The following is a 22,110-nucleotide window of genomic DNA, read 5'->3' on the forward strand; positions in this document are numbered from 1 at the left end:
GTTTACAAATGTGTGATCTTTGTAGCCTGTACATGTGAACTAAAGAGCCTTAAACCCTAAACCCCTAAAGAACAAATAGGCTAAATGGTTGTGCTTTTTAACCAAACGACTCCAAACCCCTAACCTCCAGACAAGCCGAAGGCCTATGCTTTACCGTAGACACGAGTATAGACATATTACCGATATTTTATTCTATCATTTTGTATGTAACAAATAACGTCTCGTTTTATGTTTCAATCAAAGATTATTTATTTTTCTGCTTTTATAAATTAGCATAATTTCAAAAGTAATTTCATAAATTATAAAGTATTTCATAAATTGCATAATTATATAATTTTATAAATTCAAAAAGTCCACACTTTTTTGCAAATGAAAAAACATAGGTTAATAAAATTAGTTTATCAAACTCTTTTGCGTTTTGTAATAAAATTTAATGTTGTCAAACTTGGGAGTTTTTCATTGTTACAATTATTTCGTAAGCCGAAAGTTTTTTAGATGAATTCTCGAAGTAATGATTATTGTATCTATAGTAAAATATTTACAGTCTGGAATTCCATAATAATACTATTTGCTACGATTTAATGAATTTATCAAAAAATCTAAATTTAATAATAAATATTATTCTAATTATTATTATTATTTTTCATTATCATTGCTATTATCAGTATTACTGTTATTATTGCTATTGCAATTATGCTTATTGTAGGAATATAAGGATCCGGACGCGATAAGGTGGCACGAAGTAAAGAAGCAAAGACAGAGTATTAAGTAATAGAGCGTAGCGTAACTTTATTATTAAAGTAAACTTAAACAGAGCGGGACAAGAGCCGAAGGCGTGCGTGCAGCTCGACTATCTCGTAGAGAGTGAGGCGGCGAGCGGAGAGCGCCGCCGAGCTCAGCGCCGTATCACGTGGTTTTGGTGGCGAGCGCTTCTAGAGTCGCTGCGACGCGAGGGATCTGCCGTCGGTGTCGGGGGAGATCGTACACATATTCCAACACTCCCTCCCGATTGTCCTCGACATCGTTTCCAGGCTGACCCTTAGTTATTCTGTAACATGAAAAATCTGTTAATTTCCTAGCAATAATCTGGATAATTTGTTATGGCTATCAGAGGGCAAAGGCTTGGTAAAAATATCCGCTCTTTGCTCCTTTGATTCTATCCATTCTATTTTTACATAATGTAACTTGACACACTGCTTAACATAGTCCTCATACACTCCAGCCATGTGTCTCAACTTATTACTTCCATCCATCTTTGTGCAAGCGACTGCTGCTTTATTATCACACCATAAGATGATTGGAAAGTATGTCATGTTTGGAATCACTTTCAGAGATAAACTTATGCTAATTGATTCCCTACAAGCATCACCCATTGCTACGTATTCAGCTTGACAAGTTGACAAAGCTACGTAGCTTTGCTTGTGGGTTCTCCAGGCTATTGCATCTCCGTACAGCGTAACTACATGTCCGCTTGTCGTGAGCGAGTCTTTACAATCTGCAAAACTTGCATCTGAGAATGTTTCCATTCCGTCCTTCAGGCCTTTGTAGGTCAGCTGCCAATTCTTTGAGTAAGCAATGTACTTGAATACTCTTGTTACCATTTTCCAGTCGTGTTCAGTCGGATTTTGTTGGTGTCTGCTTAACATATTGACTGCGTATGCCAAATCTGGCCTGGTGCCGGACATCAAGTACATGAGAGATCCAACCACTTCTCTGTATCCACGCTGGTTTATAGCTTTGTCATTTGTTGATTCTTCCTCTCGTTGTTTTCGTTGTCTGTTCAGCACTTGATTTGTTACCATGGGGGTTGATTGACCTTTAGCTTGTGCATATCCAAATTTCGTTTGCATCTTATTTATGAATTTAATTTGGTCCAGTTTTATGGTCCTTTCCTTACTGTTTCTTGTTATAGTGATTCCCAAGAACTCTTTAGGTTCACCCAGGAATTTCATATCAAACTTTTTACTCAGTTCTTTCTGTATTTCTCTCATCTTTGGCTCGTCATTGCCTGTCAGCAATATGTCGTCAACATACAGCAGCATGATTATGCGGCTTTTGTCTTCGGCGTATATGAACAGGCATGGATCTCTACTGTTCGCTTGGAATTTTAGTTGTTTAGCGAATTCTGAAAAGTATTCATTCCAATTCTTTGGACTAGTTTTCAAGCCATAAAGAGATTTGTGAAGCTTCCAAACTTTCGTTTGTTTCTGATTTTCGTATTCTTCAAAACCGTCTGGTATTTCTAGAAATATATCCTTTTTTATAGGGCTGTGAAGAAACGCTGCTTTTACGTCCAGTTGCCACAGCACATAGTCGTGTTTATTAGCAATAGTCAGTACAGCTCTTACTAGTGCAAGTCTTGACACTGGTGCGTACGTTTCACAAAGATCATACAAATTTGAATCCTTGAAACCTCGTATGACAATTCTTGCTTTGTAGTCGGGGTATTTTGTTCCACTGTCTTTACGTTTGAATACCCATCTCGAATCCAGGATGTTTAACTTTTTACCGTCGCAGCTAGTTCTACTGACTACTTCATATACTCGGTTTTTCTGAAGTGCTTCTCTCTCTTTGTTTATGACTTCTTGCCATCTATCTGCTTCTGGTGATGATACAGCTTCTCGGTAAGATTTTGGATCCCCATTAATACCTGTCAGTAGTGTATACAATTCATATTCACTTAGGCCTTCAATTTTATCCTGCATTTTTTCTGATTCTGACGTACCAAGCGTCATCAGTGCATCTGGGTCGTATATGTTTAGACCTTCTGTTTCACCCTGTGCTTTTTCAGCTGATACAATTTTCTTACTTTGAGTCTGCTTCCGAGTCACTGGTCTGTGATTTATTTTTGAAATAGGTTTCATGGCTGTTTTCTGATTTTCTTTACGTGGTCTACCCTTTTTCTTGGGTACCTTAATCACCACTTCCGGTTGATCTGGGCTTTCTTCGTCGAATTCAAAAAGCCAGGTTTCTTTATTCAGAGTATCGTTTGTTATTGTCCAATTCTTTATATCTTCGGGCTTGTAAATATCTCCAAATACTTTGCTTTCGATGAATTGCACGTTCCTGCTTTCGTATACTTTACCATCTTCTGGGTTTAGTAACAAGTATCCTGTGTCAGTATATCCTACTAACACTGTTTTATTCGAGAGCTTATCGAACTTAGTTTCCTGTTGTCCTTGGACCTTGGTAAAAGCTACACAACCAAATCTCTTAATCTGATTTATGTATGCTTTTGATTCTGGGTTGATCATTAGCAAAGGTGATTTAAGACCAATGGACTTGTGAGGCGTCAAGTTATACAGGTAGGCCGCTGCTTTTACAGCCAGATCCCAGGCATTTGCTGGTAGTCTAGAATCGTACATTAGGGCCCTGGTGATTTTCTGTATGGTTTGATTGTAGCGCTCTGCTATGCCGTTTAACTGTGGAGTGTATGGACAAATTGTTCTGAGTTCAGCACCATATTTATCCAATACCTTCTGTGTCTTTCCGCTGGTAAATTCTGTTCCTTGATCACAGTCTAGGTAGCAGAATTTTTCATCTCTTCCGTATATATTTCTACATTTCACGACAAAGTCATCTATGCATTCGGCGGCGTCCGACTTTTGCTTAACTGGGTAGGCCATGGCAAAGCGTGAATAATTATCTACTAATACAACTATGAACCTACAGCCTTTCGGATGAGTAGCCGGTGTAATCGGTCCCATAGTGTCAGCACTGACCCGTTGCAATGGTTTCTTGGCCATCTCTTTGTTATTATCGAATTTCGGTCTATTCATTTTCGCTACTTTGCATATTTCGCAATCTTTCAAACACACACCATGATCATTTTCTCGGAATTGTTTAATGTCGGGGTATAATCCTTTCAGAAGCTTTACTTTATTCAGAGCCGTATGTCCTAATCTAATGTGCCATAAATTAATGGTATTTATTACGGTAGATTCGTCACCATTTTCTTTCCTTTGATTTGCTGAATCTATGACTGACTTTTCATCAGCGAATGTCACCTTTTTCTTAACAATCTTTTCATTGCTTTCATGGGCAATTAGCGCACCCGAGGGCATCTTTTGTATGTTATCTAATTTTGGCTTTAAATCGATTATCCAGAATGGATTCTCAAACTTTCCTTCTAGAATCTTTTCTCTCGTATTTGGTTCGTAAACGTTTATCGTTTTGTTATCTAAATACACGCACAGGCCCTGATCTGTAAAGCGTTTGAGTGACAGCAGGTTTTTTCTCAAATTTTCTGCGTATACAACATTATCTAGTTTTATTACGTTACCGTTAGATAGTTCGAATTTAACTTGGCCTTGATTGGTTGCGATTATGTTAGATCGTTTGTCTTTATTGGCACAGCCTATTACGCGCTCAGTCTTTTCGTGCAGCTGAGTCAAGATGAGTTTAGAATTTGTCATATGATCTGTCGCGCCTGAATCTACGATAAATTTTTGCGTCTCGTCGTCCCATTCATTCAGACTCACATTCATGCATACTGAATCAGTATTGGTCGTACCTTTTGCAGGAGTGCCAGGTCGTCTGAAAGGTGACTTTGATCGAGATCTGCTATGCTCTCTCCTCTGCTTTCTCTTTGGAGAGATACTTCTGTTGCGATCAGTCGCTCTCTTTCGTGGTGGCCCTTTCCGTGGTTCACTGCAGTCTACGGCGATGTGCCCGAACTTATTGCAGTTAAAGCACTTAGGCTCGTCGTGCTTGCAGTCCTTGGACAAGTGCGCCGTGCTACCACATCGCTCGCACCGTTTGTTGGGCCTTTCCCTACTTTTGTATCGTTCGTCAGAGGAACGGTTTCTTTCCTCTGCGAATCCGAGCAGGGCTGATTTTTCTGGGGTTCTCTGTTTCGAGTTGTCAATCTGGAAAATTAAATCTTTTAGTTCATTGTAAGTATATTTCCTACCCGTACCATGGCTTGCAACGTTCTCTGCCGTAATGATCTCTGGGTAGGCTTGCTCTACTGCGTTGAACAGTAGACTTTTCTTTGCCGTATCGCTCATTTTTTCTATGCCTTCATTACTTTCATACTTTCTTACGAGGTCTTCAAACCTCAAGCAGAAGTTAAAGGCCGTTTCTTTATCTTTGTTGAGCTTTAAGTTGAAGAGTCGTTTCTGGGCTGTATGAGCATTAATTCTCAATTCATTCTTTTTAATTTCTTTAATCTTATCCAGTAATTCAACTGGATCTTTTATGTTCATCGTGTATAGGTGATACTTATCATCAATTCTGTTCAGAATTATCTCGCGTATGATATTCTTATCGTGTTCGAGTTCATCTAGACAGATCAGACTTTGATTGTTCTTTTCGAAGACGTAGAACAGTTTTCGCGACTTTAGCTCTGAGAATAAGAAATCCTCAAAGGGGGCATATTCCGAATCTAATTTTAACTTGTACATTCGCGTGATGTTAATCTGTTTCAATTTTGCGTCATTTATACTCGTGTTACCTGAGTTCATTGACTTGAACAAATTCAGCTTATTCAGTTGCGTTAAGTCTTGATCAGAAAAACGTCTACTTACATTCAAATCGTCGAGCGCGATTCCAAGACGTTCGGCGGATTCAACGCGCCAATCTTTATATGGCGACTGTTCTCTCCTTACTTCATTTTTCTCGTTCCACTCGTACGAGTCGGCCACTAGTGTGGACGAGCACCTGGGTTCAGCAGGTCCGAGCTCCCTTGGTCCAGGAGCCAAGAGCGTGAGCGGATTGCGGTTGGCTGGTCGAAAGCCACGTCCGCGTCCTCGTGGATGCAGCTTGATCGGTTCTGCCGGGCGTGTACAGCTGACGATGCTTGGCTTGTTGTTGGCTGAAAGAGTTGGCTTCTCCTGCCAATCTTTTACTGCCTGTCCATCCTGCCCTCTGAGCTTCAGACTATCAACGGACCTCATCAGTTGCTGTACATCTCCGCTGATCTTGGTTGTGAACCTTTCGAAGTTTTGATTCATCTTAGCATTCTCCTCCACGAGGGACTTCATTCCTTCTACCAGCCTTTCGCTGAGCTTGACTTGAGCCAGGGTGCTCTCACGCAACAGCTTGGTGATCTCATTCATGCTGTATGTCTGGTCGTCATCCCTGGGCGTGGACGTAGTGGCTCCTGCTCTCCCTGCGTCGCTGTAGTGGCTTACGGGTCCTCTCAACCCTACCACTCGGTCCTCTGTAGCTTTCAACACTTCCAGGAGTCTGGCTGCTTCTTCCAAACTGAGGATGTTCATGTCTGTAAATATACAAAAAACGTTAGTCTGCGGTTGAGAGGATACCCCTGCAAAGCTCCCTATACTTTGTGCACAAGTATCGGGCCACCTTGCTGTCGGTCCAGTCACTTTTCGACAAAGTTCCCAAACTGACTTAGTCTCTTTTTGCGGAATGTGTGCCTAAGCACGGCTCCCACAGTCCGAGACCCACTAAGCACGAGAGCAGGTTTGGCAGATCTGTGTGAGGGTCTAGTTTTTGAGCGTGGGACACTGACTAAGTATCTGTACGTGCGCACGTACCAAGTCACATTCGTGGGTTCGTGTTAAACCTCTCACAGATCCGCACAGACTTCGTGTCGTACGTTACGTTGGCTAGTAGCCCGTCAAACTTTCCGTACAAGTGTAGACTTACATATAAATATTGTTATTTATGACTTTACTTCATTACCTAGTTGGAGTGTTTCGTCCCTAGAATTCATTAACCAAACGCCTCCGCCGTAGAGTTGAAGATAGAAACTCTCATTTGGTTCTTTGTCCTTCAGGTCGTAGTACTCCAGAATCTTGGCGCGTATGTCATCCCAGTCAGTACTTGTGCTACGTGCTGTCGAAAGATTTTGTAATTAATATTCAAACTTAATTTATTTTGATAAACCAGAGTCGTTGTGTTGAATTAATTCTTCGCTTAATTTATTGCAGAGTGAGCTCGCGCACCAGCAGCCCCACCTGCGCGGTGTCTGTAAACAGTGCAGCTCGCAGGCAGACTTACACTAGATGCGAAAGCCGACGTTCACGTTTATCGCGTTAAATTTCTTTATAGATGATTTTCTGCTAGTTTAATACGTTAAATGATTGCTTAGTTTACCCATGCATCAGCAGCCCCACCTGCGCGGTGTCTGTAAACAGTGCAGCATGCAGGCAGACTTGCACTAGATGCATAGGTGTGCGTTTAAGAAATTCAAAAATTGCCGCGCAACAAGTGAGCGGTCACGTGAATTCGTGTGTGCTTGCGCACAATCTTGTATTGACTTCGCTTTACGTTTGAGTTGACTCAGCGCGAACTTTTTGTGCACGTATGTATGCGTGCGCGTCCGTGTATCGTTTCCGCTACGTGTGATTGTAATGACCGCAACTCTCCCTCCGTTTTCATGCACGCGCGTGTTAACCTATTACGAGCCAGGTTAAACTAGCGTCGTCTTTTTCTGCGTGCGCCTGAACTTGCGCGTCGTCGTCGTGAGCCGAGAGCGCGGCAACGGCGGCTCTCCCTCCGTTCCGTATAGCTTACGTGCAGGAGAGAGGTGAGGCGGCCATGTTGGCTCGGTTGCCTAGCAACCCCCTTTTCTTTCGCCTGTTGCTTCGTACCGGGAATTTTTACCGCGCGTTTCTGTTCGTTTGAACTTCTCGGAAATGCGTTTTTGTTTTGGTCGACTTTCTTTGTTTAAGCGCGTTCGTATTTTCGAGTTCTGACAAGCCGAACTGATGCAACACTGATTCGCGCCTTTCTCTTTTCCGCGATTTTCGCGCCTTTTCTTTTCTAATGCGGCTTTTTATCTCGCGATTTTTATTTTTCACTTCACTTTTCTTATACACTCGCGTACCGCTGATTTTACTTCACGAGTTTCATAAGCACGTTTTTATTTTATGCGTACTTACGTGCAGTTTGCGGGTTTGCCCATTTGTAGGATTTTCCGGCCATCGTGACTTTTGCCTTTGTTTCTCAGCTTAGGTCGTTCTCGTGTCTTTGTACAGGTGTCAACTCGTCTCGACTTCTCTTGGCTTTTCTTCTATTTTTTTTTTTCGTGTCACTTTTCACTAATTCGCGCAGTGGAAGCGTACTGGGCCCATAACCTGTAGGAATATAAGGATCCGGACGCGATAAGGTGGCACGAAGTAAAGAAGCAAAGACAGAGTATTAAGTAATAGAGCGTAGCGTAACTTTATTATTAAAGTAAACTTAAACAGAGCGGGACAAGAGCCGAAGGCGTGCGTGCAGCTCGACTATCTCGTAGAGAGTGAGGCGGCGAGCGGAGAGCGCCGCCGAGCTCAGCGCCGTATCACGTGGTTTTGGTGGCGAGCGCTTCTAGAGTCGCTGCGACGCGAGGGATCTGCCGTCGGTGTCGGGGGAGATCGTACACATATTCCAACACTTATTCTTCTTCTTCTTATTATTATTATTATATTACTATGATAATTTTTGTTATTGGTAAAAATACATAAAAGAATATTAATACTCGAACTTCATTTGCAATTAAAGAACACCTTGTTATTGAAAGGGAATTTTATATGCATTCATTAGTTTAATGAATGTTATCGTACATTCAATGATAATTCCACAGATAAATGTCTTTCACTCATAAAAGTTGTTGACAATATGTGCGAATAAGTATGTTCTTTTTTTAGATTGTTTTCATCGAGTGTTTACCTCAGCTGCCTGTGTTATTTTTTAGGCAGTGAGTGAGTTTTGTGGGTATTCTAGTTCGATGCCGGAAAGTACGAATAGTACGTCTTTTTGTTTGTCAGTGGTATCATACAGTTGTAGAAAATTTTCTTTAGTGATTTTTATAGATTTATATTATTCAATTTCAAAGTGAATAAAAGTTGAATAAAACCAAAAATAGAGTTTTCCGAACATCACAAAGTGGAACGAGAATTCTTCTCCAATGCATAAATTAATGATTTGATTCAATTTACATTCACTCGTTTTATTTTGGTAGAAATGTAGCAGTCGTGCCTTACATGCAAAAACACAGCTTGTATACATTTTACCGCTTGTTTTCATTTTAGATTGAAAAATGAAAATTAATCCGTTAAACGTTCTAAACTTATTATTAGCATACTTTCAAGCGTTAAACATACCAGATAGGGTCACGAATTATCACGAAACAGAGTTGGCCGAAAAAATAAAAGAAATTTTAATAGATGCAACACATGATTTCAACGATGTAGAAATGATTACTGATGACTCTTTGGATTTTCAAGAAGAGTATAAAGACCATACTGCGGAAATAATTGAAGATGAAGTGCAACATCATTTTCCTGATCCGGATATAGCACCAACAAATCAATGTACAGCAGATAATGAAGAACTAGATTTTGAATACAAAAAAAGAGCTGTAGAATTTTGGAGAAGTAGCAAAACGAAGCAAAATTTAAGTCTCAAAACAGTGCAAAACAGATTCAAAAAAGTATCATCTATTAGTCAGCTACGTCGTTGGGCTCATTCAATTAATAAAGGTGGCATGTATAGAGAAAAAGTAGCACAAATTTGTCAGTATTCCCTGGATAATTTTCAAGCAGCTCTCGACAGTGGTTCAATTATCCATGATGAAGATATAATTCGATGGGCCTTACAAGCTAAAAAAGAAATTGGTTTTGATGATATTAGATTCAAAGCTTCTAAACATTGGTTACTCAAATTTAAGCAAGCACACCGAATAGTTTCTAGGAAAATAAATAAGTTCATAACAAGAAAAACACTAGAAAGTAGTGCAGAACTTACGGCTAAAGCTGAAGCATTTATCGATGACGTTAAATCGTGTATACCAAGGATTGGACTCGAAAATTTGTATAATACAGATCAGAGCGGATTTCAGCTAGAAATGCATTCTGGAAGAACATTAGCAGTAGAAGGAGAAAAGCAAGTGCAATGTCTGGTACAGTCAATTTCAGCAACAACGCATAGTTATACTATACAGCCACTAATATCAGCTACTGGACAACTGTTGTCACCGCTATTTCTTGTTTTCAAGGAACCAAGTGGCAAGTTTGGCCCTACTGTACAACAAAACATATTTAGACCAGAAAACGTGTACGTGGAAGCATCCAAATCTGGAAAATTAACAACAAGTAAGGGAACTAATAACAATTTTTACATTGTAATATCGTTGATCAGTTAATTAGTAAGTCGTTTAATTGCAGATCACTTCAAAATCTGGTTGGAAAAAATATTTTATCCCTATGTAGGCCATCACTCAATACTATTACTTGATTCTTGGAGTGGTCATTGTGACAAAGTTATAGAAGAAACAATGCCACAAAATAAAATTATTAACATAAAAAAATTCCAACTGGAACCACAGGAAAAATACAACCACTTGATGTCTATGGATTCCGTATTTGGAAAAAATTTGTCCGAACATTTTCTGATAAGGTAATGTTAATGGATCATGATATGAATTTACATGTGAGAAATAATATAATTAAACTTCAATCATTGGTTCACAACCAACTGTCTTCACCGAGATATATAGATTTGTTTAAATATTCCTGGTATAAAAGCGGTTACGTCAATGAAAAACCAGATAAATTTGATAATCCTATAGATTTCAGTTTTGGAAAGTCTTGTGCAACACATTGTGAAATAGAAGGGTGCACAAACATTGCAATTGTACGATGTGGTTGGTGCGAAAAAGCATTGTGCTTTAAACACTTTTATGAGGACTACCATTATTGTAAAAACATCGTAAAATAATATATTTTATGCTCAATACAAAAAATGCACTATGGCAAAAGATAAAAGATTGTAGATTATTATTATACTCTAATATTATAAACAAAAATACATTATAAGTTGAATTTACAATAAAGGAATTTCAATAACATTCTGATAACAATTTCTACGGAAATTATAAAACTGCTTCACATACAGAATTTTCTTGTTTACAAATTTAGGAATTTGAGGTGGTTTGGTTAAAAAGCACAACCATTTAGCCTATTTGTTCTTTAGGGGTTTAGGGTTTAAGGCTCTTTATTTCACATGTACAGGCTACAAAGATAACACATTTATAACAAGTTTTTATGAAAGTTAAAATTTTTTTTCGACATTTTCGTCCACCACATTGGTTCCGCCATTTTGAATTTTCAAAATCTGATATCAGATTTGCAAAGAGCGATCTCGAAAACCCTTATATACAAACCTTCTACAAAATATTATGGATTGAAGTATACTTATAGTTATTTTGTGTTAGGGGTGGTTTACCCCCCTAAGGGGAAGTATCTATGTAAAAACCGAAAAACTTAATTTGTTTATTATAGATGTTTACAAATTTTTTCCAAATTTTTTAGTCGTTTAAAACTTTTTTATTATATAAAATTTTTTTTTGATATTTCCGTCCGCCATATTGGATCCGCCATTTTGAATTTTCAAAATCTGATAACAGATTTGTAATCAGCGACCTCGAAAACCTCTATATACAAACTTTCTACGAAATATTATGTATTGAATTACATATTTACAGTTATTTTGTGTTAGGGGTGTGGTTTACCCCCTTAGGGGTAATATTTATGAAAACACCGAAAGACGTCAACTAAATTTTGTTATTATGGATGTTTAAACATTTTTCCAATTTTTTTTAGTCGGTTTAAACATTTTTATTATAAAATTATGCCAAAAAATATATGTTTTCAACCCCTAAAAAATAGGGGATGCTACCCTTACTCTTCAAATCACCATGAAATACTTGCTCTTTTTGTAAGAAATAACCTCCAATTTGTTTCATTGAAAAATATTAATTTTAAGCCGAGATATTTAAAAAAAACGCTTTTTGGGGGTTAACTTTAGGGGAGTTTTTTACCCCTTAATAGTGAAAATTAGCCGATAAAAAAAATACGTGTCTCTTATTTTTTTATGTTCTACAACATATATGAAAATCATCAAAATCGGTGAGTTCGGGTTGGGTACCTTTCCTTGTAAGTCTTCTATCTTACCTTCGGCATTTCACAGGCTGAACACAATTCGCCGACCTTGAACTCTGCAGGGCAACGTCGCTTGTCGAAGTGTGCCGCCTGGCAGTCTTGCGCTACTTGCGACAACTCTTTTGCCTGCTTGTGCAGGGCCAGGAGCTTAGCGAGCCGTTTTTGTCACTCGCTGATCCCCTTTCGCTCGATTGCCTGTCGGTCTTCTTTGTGCCTTAATGACGCAGGTGCGTTTAGCTGCTTGCTAAAATTAAGCATCGCGGGCGTCAGTCCAGTCACCGCGTGTACTGCCGTATAATACTAGAACGCAATTTCGTTCATGTGCTCTTCCCAGGTACGATGGTTACCTTCGGCGTATGTTGCTATCCCTCTATCTACCCTTTCTACGAGGTTTGTCAGCGGATGATACTGTGCCGTTGTCGGAATGAAATACTTTGAGTGCCGCTAACACAGCTCTTTCGTTAGCTTTCTATAGAGGCACGCACTCGATCCCTTCAAGTGAAAAGATCTTAGAAAATCAGGGCATACTCGTGCTTGTGCGTTGTCTGTGGCATGGGACCCATGATGTCCCCGGCCACCATCTGCCACGGTCTACGAACCACCCGCTTCCGCATCAAGCCGGGGCGCGGCCTTAGTTCGACCTTGCTCTGTTGGCATAGTTGGCAGCGTTGCACGTATATCGATACGTCTCTGTACATGCGTGGCCAGTAGTATAGTTCTGCTACTCTTTTATAAGTATTTTTGCGGCTGAAGTGCCCTGCCGTTGGCTGATCATTCTTTTAATATTTTTTCTTGTTGTTCTTTGGGCACTACCAGCTTCCATGCCTCTTTGTCTTCTCTAAGCGCGTCTACTATATACAGGATCCACCTTGTACTTGCCCCCCCCCCCCCCTCACAATTTTCTAATCCAGAAAATTTGTAGGATTGTCGCTGACCTCTTTAAACTTAGCTTTGTACCATTGTTTTTACGATGGTGGATCCTGGCTTATCATCGCTATTTTGGGCTCTGTCTCTTTATACATCCGAGACAGGGCATCTGGCATATGATGGTCTGCGCCCTTCCGACAGTTAATCATGTATTTGTGACCCCGTTACTCCAGCGCCCAGCACACGAGTCTCCCGGTAGGGTTTTTTAAATTGCAGAGCCAGTGAAGGCTGCTGTGGTCTGCTATTACTTTAAAGTGATAACCCTCTATATATTGGCAAAATTTTTTCACCGCGAATATCACAGCTTAACACTCTCTCTCTCTTTCTCTCTCTCTCTCTCTCTCTCTCTCTCTCTCTCTCTCTCTCTTTCTCTCTCTCTCTCTCTCTCTCTCTCTCTCTTTCTCTCTCTTTTACTGCATAATTGCGCTCTGCAGATGTCAGTACTCGGCTTGCGAATTCGAGTAATCGCTCCTTTTCATCGACCTCTTGTGTCAACACTACCCCGATTTCCCTGTCGCTGGTGTCTGTCTAGATCACAAACTCCTATTCAAAGACTGAACTGTGCAATACCGGCGCCTAGGTGATCAGGGCTTTAATCACGTAAAATGCTCTCTGTTGTTCTTCGCCCCATATGTACGGCTAATCTTTTCTCGTCAGCCGCGTCAGCGGTTCTGCTAGCGTGGCATAATTTTCTAAAAATCGCCAATACTACGACGCCATCCCTTAAAACCGTCGCAACTCTTTCAAGTTTTTCGATACAGAGTAGTCAATTATCGCTGCAATCTTGTCGATATCTGGTCTAAAGTCGTTTCTGTTCACTAGCACGCCGAGGTATTTTACGTCATCTCTGCAGAATACGCTTTTCTCGCGGTTGTTTCTTCGCGCACTGTTAACCCCGCGTCTTTTATTCGTTTCAGCGCACATTCGAAGACCCTCATGTGCTCCTCGAACGTTTCCGTGACAATTATCGCGTCATCTAGATACGTGAACGCGTGTGGCTGCAGCTTAGGCGTAATAACGTGGCTCCGGCTTTGGATTATCCAAAACAATCCCAATCCGGGCACTGTAAATGCCGTATATTGTTTACTCTCCTTGCTCAGCGGTATTTAGTGATACGAGCTATTGATATTTATTGTAGATATGTAGCGTGCCTGCTGTAATTTTCGCAGTATAGCATTAATCTGCGGTGACGGGTACGCGTCAGTAGAGAAGGGCAAGCCCAGGCAGACAAGTAGGGGAGGTAAAGGAGGGGAGGGTGGCGCCATGGCTCGTCGAGGCAAATCTAGTTGGGTCTCGCGGTGGGGGGTGATGACGCAAGAGCGAGTGAGTCCTGGCGGGGCCCCTTGGGGTGGGGATCGTGGCGGTCAAGAAGGGTCTTGGACCGCGTGTAGTACTTTTTTTGTTAGTGTGTTATTATATGCTAAAATGGATACTTGTTTTATGCACCCGTGGACTATGATTTGCGCTGGTCCTACCTCCGCAGGTAAAACAGTGTTTGTACAGAGATTTTTAAAGCATCTTGATGTGTTGGCTAATGTGAAGTTTGATAGAATAATATTTTACTATAGGGAATGACAAGAAATTTATAGAGTGGAGAATGTAGAGATGGAATTTTGTGAAGGATTACCGCGGAATGAGGACTATTCGAACGATCCGGAAAAACGAAAATTGTTAATAATAGATGATTTGATGCGCGAGTCAGCGAATAATGGTACAATAATAGATTTGTTTAGTAAGGGAAGTCATCATCGTAATGCATCGGTTATTTACATATGTCAGAATATATGTCACAAAGGGCGGCACGATATATCGCTGAATGCGAATTATGTGGTTTATTTAAGAATCCTCGAGACCGTGCCCAGATTCAGCATTTGGCTCGTCAACTATACCCCGAAGATTCCAAGTTTTTGCAAGAAGCTTATTATGATAGTACTATAAAGCCGTATTCTTATTTAGTTATTGATTTAAAGCACCTGAGGTGTTACGTTTCCGTAGTTGTATGTACATTTGTGAGTGTGGATTGAACGTATTAAAAGGTGTTGTATGTTTAAACGTCACGGAAAAAAATAAGCTGAAAAAGTATAAAATAATTCTGCGTAATTTAACAAAAGTTAGAAAACGAAAAGAAATTCTTGGAAGAGTAAAAAGCGCATTATTGTACAAAAAGGAGGGAGTTTTCTAGGCTTTCCGTTGCCACCTATTTTGGATCTTTTTCTAAACGCATAAAAAATGGAAAGAGCACGAAAAATGGTTTTGATTCCTCAAGAAAGTTTACAAAAAATGCAAGCAAGTGTAAAAACAGCATCAATAAATACTTTGCCAGCAGCAGCCGGCGTACAAGAAGTTCCAGAACAGGAGAAAAAAATTAACGAGTAAATCTATTCAAACACCTGGAGATAAATTTTCACGGCTTGATAGCGAAATGCGTCAGATTTTGGATTCAGGAATATATACGGCAGATTGTGACAAGTTCAGAGATTTTCTAGAAATTTTACAGAGATATCTATTTTTTATCGATGAAAAACGCCGGTTTGACGATAAGAAAAATTTAGCAGATGGTACAAGTGATGAAAAAGATCAAATGAGCGATGAGTACATTCTTGAAAGTGTGCCAAAATTATACAAAAATAAAACAAAACTTTTATTAAATCATTTGAAAAATAATAGTAACCGGATAAGTTGGAGTGCAACTGGTGTTGTAAAAATTGACGGAGAAAAAATAAAAAATTCAAACATAATTGACTTGGTAAATGATGTAGCCAGAGCACGTAAAAATATTAAAGCCGTGGATCGACAACAGTTTGGTGAATTACTTTTTACAACCCAGATTCCGAGTGAGTTCATTGGAAATAGTGAATTTTTTAATCTCAATGGTTCTCTGTCTCGCAGTGGTTTTGAAAACGAACTCGAAAAAAGTTGAAAAAAAAAGTCGTCGAGAAGAAGACGAAGACGATGACGAAGAGGATATCGATGATTTTCAAAACAGTAAAAGTGATTCTTCGTTAATAATGGATACAATTGTAGCAAAAAAAAGCAAAACGACGTCAGCAATAAAAAAATATAGTTCTCGAACATCTACTCCTATAACTAAACGTTGGAATGAATTACGTTTGAAATGACATAATAATGATGTAAGAAATTGAGAAACAATATTTTGATCCGGGGCATGTGGTTGGCTTTACAGGAGCTATAAATTTAATAAGTGCGAATAAGAAAAAGATACCAGCATCACGAATCAAGGACTGGTTGACAAGACACGACACTTATACACTTAACAAACCTATTCGAAAAAAATGTCCACGTTTGTACTACGATGTTTTGGGATTGGATCACGTATGGGAAACCGATCTCATAGTTCTGTCATCTCTGAAGAGTCACAACGATAATTATTCATATTTGCTAGTAGTGATTGATGTTTTAAGTAAATATACTTTTGTCGAGACGTTGCGTGACAAAACCGTAATAGAAGTGACTAAAGCATTTAAACAAATTCGAAATAAAAATAAAAATCGCTGTCCTTATATGTTGCAAACGGATGCGGGAAAAGAATTTGTTGGTAGAGAATTTCAAAAGTTTTTAAGTGAAACGGGTATACAATTTCGTGTAGCGCGTAATCCTGATGTAAAAACCGCAGTTGTGGAAAGATTCAACAGAACGCTAAAGGAACGAATGTTTCGCTATTTTACCTATAAAAATGCGAAACGTTATATTGATGTACTGCAAGCTATAGTTCAGAGTTATAACAACAGTATACATTCAACGATAAAAATGAAAGCTGCTACCGTGACAGTTTACAATGCACCGGAAGCTAGAAAAAAATATGTTGGAAAAATCTTTAAAACAACAGGTTATACGGAAAAGACCGAGATATAAAGTGGATCAGTATATTCGAATTAGCAGAGAGCGTAACATCTTTGAAAATGGTTACGAAAAAGGCTGGAGCGAAGAGATTTTTAAAATTGTTAAAGTAAAAAAACGTAAAAACTTGTTCATCTATGAACTGGTTGATTTAGAAGGTGAGGAAATTGAAGGATTTTTCTACCCAGAAGAATTGAGTTTGGTGCACAGTGAAAGAGTATCGCGAGAAGAATATAAAATAAATGAAATCTTAAAAACACGCGGTAAAGTAGCTAAAAAGGAGTATTTCGTAAGCTGGATTGGTTATCCCGACAAATTTAACTCTTGGATTCTCGCAAGTGACGTAACAAAGCTGTATGAATCAATCGGAATTCACAGTAGTGCTCATTTACGTTATAAAGATACGTTAATATCACCTGCAGAAGGGAAGGATAATTTTCATTTCCAGCATGGTGTATATAAATCCGTACAGGCTTTGATTGATGCAATAAAAGAAGGCTTTAAAGAACATCACGACAATCAAACGGCTAAAGAATTGCTTTACGATGAAAAAGGAGGTTACGTTACTCTAAGAGAGTATCCGGAGCTTGTAGAAAAGAAAAGCAGACTTGGAAAGCCTGTACAACATATTCTTGGTTTTGGAAATGGTACCTTTAGAATTACACTGGAGTCGGAAACTAAACCTTATAGAGATTATGTAGCTAGCCAACCTGCTACTTTCAAGGGATTATAAATACGGTAGTACTATTGTTAAACGATATCCACCTGTTAATTATATACCACTTTTGAACAGTCGTTTCCAAATTATAGATATTGATATAAGAGATCAATTTGGGAGTTCAATACCATTCGAGTTTGGAACGTTGACCGTTGCACATCATTTTAGAAGAGAATTTTAAAAATGAATTACTACGACACATATTATAGTGTACAGAGTGGTGGTAGGGGACGCGGTATTGCGAGTGTGTATGTAGGCTCGCGAGGGCAGCGCGTGGTATTGGTTCCTTCCTGGGTGGACTATTTCGACTAGCATTACCATTTTTGGCGAAAGGAGCCCGAGCTGTCGGCCGAGAAGCCTTGAGAGAAGGTATAAATGTCCTCGACGATGTGACATAAAATAATATGTCATTTAAGGATTCCCTCAACAATCGCCTAGCCGAGTCTGGACTGAAACTAAAACGTAAGGCTAATGAGAAAATAAGCGAACTTATGGAAGGCTCCGGCTTTAAAGGGATGATGCTCAAACGAGCGTCACAGTTGCACTACGTCAGTCGTGCACGCAAGACCGCTAATAAGAAGAAGAAGAGGTGAACTAGCAAGAAAAAAACAAAAGCTGTAAAAAGACTAAAAAGTGGTAGAAAGAAGAAGAAGAATTATTATTATTATTATTACTATGAAGGGGCACCACCAAGATCTCTGGCACTTATGCTGTAACCCCATTGTACCACCCTTCTTCATGGCATCCCCTACGCAGGTAAGCCTGCCCTTCTCCAGAAGGTCAATATGGCTCCCGCGTCGAGTGCCCTAATCTCTTCATACGTGTGGGGAAAAGCTCCCCCAAGCACTGATCTCTCAGCTGCGCAAATTTTGGGCAAACAGTCAGTACATGGGTAGGCGTTTCTTCCGCCCCCTCGCACCACCTGCATATACCTCCTTCCCCATCTTCAGACCGTGGTACCTTAAGCGGATGTGCCCGGTCACTATCTGCGTCAGGAGTCGGGAGTTATTTCTGCTGCCTCCTGCGATGCACTTGGTCCAGCCGACATTGCTGCAAGACAAAGCTGCAAGTCTATCTGCTGTTTCATTACCCCTGATCCCGGTGTGCTTTGGGACCCAGAGCAGCCTGACCTTGTTGTTGTGAGCGGTCAGCTGATTTACAACCACTTTGCATTCCCAGACCAGTCTGGAGGTCGTCCTATGCGCCATAAGTGCTCTAAGTGCCGCCTGACTGTCTGAGCAAATGGTGATAATTATATCCCTTGCGCCGAGTTCAATGTTCCTCTGAGCGCAGGTCAGTATAGCGTATATCTCGGTCTGGAAGACGGTAGCATACCGCCCCAGGGAAAAGAAGGTTCCCCTTCCATCCCTTTGGCAGTAGTACCCCGAACCAGTGCCAGTCTCTGCTCTAGAACCATCTGTGTACTAGACGCCCCCAGTTCCTGGTAGACTGTCCCTGCGGGCCTTCCATTCTTCTCTTATCGGTATCACGACCCCGTATCTTTTTCCTAAGAAGTAGCGCGGAATTCCGGCAAGAGACCCACCCCACCCGGGAGCCGGGTTTGCCTGGTGCCTTGTGTCCGGCGTAGGCCAGACGAGGTACCAGGACGGCCCTGTATAGCCACAGTATAATCCGGGGACTTAGTCCCCATGTACTGCCAAATGCCCTGCGACATGTCCAGAGAGCCACCAGGAATTTATCGCACTGGGCCGTGAGATGCTTCTCCCAGGTTAACTTTTTATCCAGAACAATGCCGAGGTACTTAACTGAGTCCTTTACCTGTAGGGCGACTCCAGAGAGTTTGGGCGCTCTGTAGGCATCTAACTTGTACTTGCGGGAAAAGATCACCATTTGACTTTATCCGGGTTAACCGAAAGTCCCGTCGAGCAGCACCATCTCTCCACTTTCCTTAATGCAAGCTGCATGGCGTCCATGGCTGCGTCAATTTCACTTCCTTTTATCAGTATCAGGAAATCGTCCGCGTAGCCTTGAGCATAGCAGCCCCACCCATTCAGCGCTTCCTGTGGCCCATTTGCCGCCAGGCACCAAATGGTGGGCGACACCACCCCGCCCTGCGCGCATGTTGCCGGAGACCGTTACGGTTCCGAGACTCGAGATCACAGTCCTACGTGTAAGCATGCCTTGAAGCCATTTTATTTAATGGCCCAGGCATCCCATGCAGTCCTGCCTCTTTGACAACTGCTTCGATAGAGGTGCAGTTAAACGCTCCCTCTATGTCTAGAAATACTCCCACCATTACCTCCCCCCTTTCCAGCTGCTCCTCAATACGCCAAACCGCCGAGTGTAAAGCAGTCTCTGTAGAGAATCCCGCCCTGTACCCATGCTGGTTAGGGTGAAGAGGAAGCACAGTTAGGATATCGTCTTGAATAAATCTATCCACCAATCTTTCTAGTGTCTTAAACACAAAGAAGTTAAGACTTATAGGTCTATAATCCTTGACGGTGGTGTGACTTGACTTCCCTGTCTTAGGAATAAACACAACCTTGGCCGTTTTCCATATTTCAGGTACATGAGCCAAAGCTACACTTGCTCTGAAGAGCTTTACTAAGGGGCCAACCAGTTCCTCCAGCCCCTCTTGAAGGAATGCGGGATAGATTCCGTCGATGCCCGGCACCTTGAAGGGTTGAAAGGTCCTTATGACCCACTTGACCTTTTCCGGTGTGACGACCTTCGCCGCCAGATCCCATGCCGCTCTCTGCTGCCTAATCCTACCCGAGCTCTTATCCCCCATCTCATGGGATAGCCGAAAGCCCGGGAAGTTGGCTTCCAGAATTAGTTTTAAATACTCCTCTTCCGAGGTTGTGTATTATCCTGTAGGCAGTCTGATTTCTTCAAGCCATACCTCAGGATTTTTCGCAAGTATCCGGAGGAGCCTGGCCGCGTCAGGATATCATCGCAGTAGTCCCTCCATCCCTTGATTCTCACCGCGTTGATGCGGATTTTATATAGCCTCTAGGCTTCTCTGTGTATCCGCCAATCGACACTATTGCGAGTATTCTTGGCCTTGTTAAAGGTCCTCCCCGTTTCACGTCGCAGATCCTCTAGCTCCCGGTTCTACCATGGGGTACCCCATGTTCCCTTTGGGATGGCCCAGGGACAGCTTCTCTGGAAAGAGATGTTTACTATCTTACCTAGCTCAAATGCTCAGTGATCAAGCTCATCCGTTGTTCCAAAGCTTGGTTTGAAGGATTGAAGCTCGTTCCTAAGGTTTTCCCTAAAGAACACCCAGTCTGTTTTCCTGGGATTCCTAAAGGCCCTTGTTTCCAAGCATCTTTCCTTCCATTCGAATTGGAATGTATCTGTGGTCGGACAGTGAAGGTTCGTTAGATATCCGCCAGCTGCCCACCCACCCCTCCATTCCAACTGTACACATAGTTAGGTCAATCACCTCACTTCTGTGTAACCGAACTGTGTGTAAACCGAATTGTAGAAGGTAGGTTCTCTGCCCCTGTTCATAATACACAGACTCGTCGTTACCAGATACTGAAGCAGTGCGTCGCCCCTGCCGTTACTATCCGAACTGCCCCAAACTATGTGATGAGCATTAGCGTCGCATCCCAGTATAAGAGGAATGCTTCGCTGTCTGCAGTGTTCAACAAGATCTTGTACCTCCCTTGATGGGGGCTCTTCCTGAGAGTCATATGGGAATTAGCCAGAGGAAGAGAAGAAGAATACAAGAGGAAAAAAAGTGAAAAGTGCAGTGAACAAAAAGCGTAGGAAATCTACTAAAAAAAAATAAAGTTTTGGATATTTTCGATTAAATCAAAAATTTTAAATGTCTTTCTTACATCATTCAAGCTGCGAGTGCTTAAAATCGGAGCTTGATTTGTTTTCACTACCAATGACCCAGACCACTATCGAATCATCATTATGTGTGGAATACAAGCCTGTTTCATCACTCTCCGATCAAGCACCTTTAGAATTTTTAGTCGCCGCAGCAGGCGAAGAGTATATAGATTTAGCTCATACTATGATCAAACTAAATGTTCAAATAACACCCCACAACAAGGAAAGGGATGCGAGTGTCGCACCTGTGAACAATTTCTTGCACTCAATGTTTAGTCAAGTGGACTTTTTTTTTCATTCAAAAACTTGTGACGCCGTCTAATACACTGTATCCTTATAGAGCGTACATTGAAACTTTATTGAATTACGGACCTGATGCAAAACTTCGCATCTCTCGACGTCGTTATGGGGAGCGGATACAGCCGGAAAAATGGATGAGAAGCCTGCCACTGATTGTGCGAATAAAGATCTTTTAAGTCGTAAAAAATTTACGAGCGATGGAAAAGTCGTTGATCTTTTAGGACATCTGCACATTGACGTATGTAACCAGGATAGATTTCTTTAAATGGTGTAGAAATGAGAATCTGTTTGGTAGGTGCAAAGGACGCTTTTTGTTTGGTCATAATTTTGGTATTAATTATTTATCACTTTATATCGATGGTCAACAAGTGCCGGGTAAACCGTTACAGCCAAGCTTCTCCGCAGCTGCGCCTCTTTACGTAGACTGTTACCACACTCTTTATTCTGGTACTGGAATACACTTTGCAAATGAGGGAAATGATATCGATAGAACAGAATATCCCGATGGCTTTTGTTTGTTTGCATTCGATCTTACCCCCGACATGTCTGCTCATTGCGATACGCATTGGTCCTTAGTCCGTAATGGAAATGTGCGTATCGGAGTGCGTT

The 22,110-nt window shown here is 41.0% G+C and overlaps 1 protein-coding gene across 2 annotated transcripts; it reads right to left on the reverse strand.

Moving 5' to 3' along the window:
* Positions 1 to 764: 764 nt before the first annotated feature.
* On the reverse strand, positions 765 to 8,336 carry LOC116416735. 2 transcript variants are annotated; one of them, XM_031926006.1, is made up of 4 exons: positions 7,851 to 8,336; positions 6,649 to 6,801; positions 4,514 to 6,223; positions 765 to 1,048 (listed from the first exon to the last, which is right to left on the reverse strand). In XM_031926006.1, the coding sequence occupies exons 1-4, from the start codon at positions 7,891 to 7,893 to the stop codon at positions 1,044 to 1,046; spliced, it is 1,911 nt and encodes a 636-aa protein (XP_031781866.1). In that variant the 5' UTR covers positions 7,894 to 8,336; the 3' UTR covers positions 765 to 1,043. The 2 variants fall into 2 exon arrangements, with proteins under 2 accessions (XP_031781866.1, XP_031781867.1); XM_031926007.2 differs by having other exon boundaries at positions 5,529 to 6,223; positions 7,851 to 8,335.
* Positions 8,337 to 22,110: the final 13,774 nt, after the last annotated feature.

Source organism: Nasonia vitripennis (assembly GCF_009193385.2).
Source record: "Nasonia vitripennis strain AsymCx chromosome 3 unlocalized genomic scaffold, Nvit_psr_1.1 chr3_random0007, whole genome shotgun sequence".
Lineage (NCBI taxonomy): Eukaryota > Metazoa > Arthropoda > Insecta > Hymenoptera > Pteromalidae > Nasonia > Nasonia vitripennis.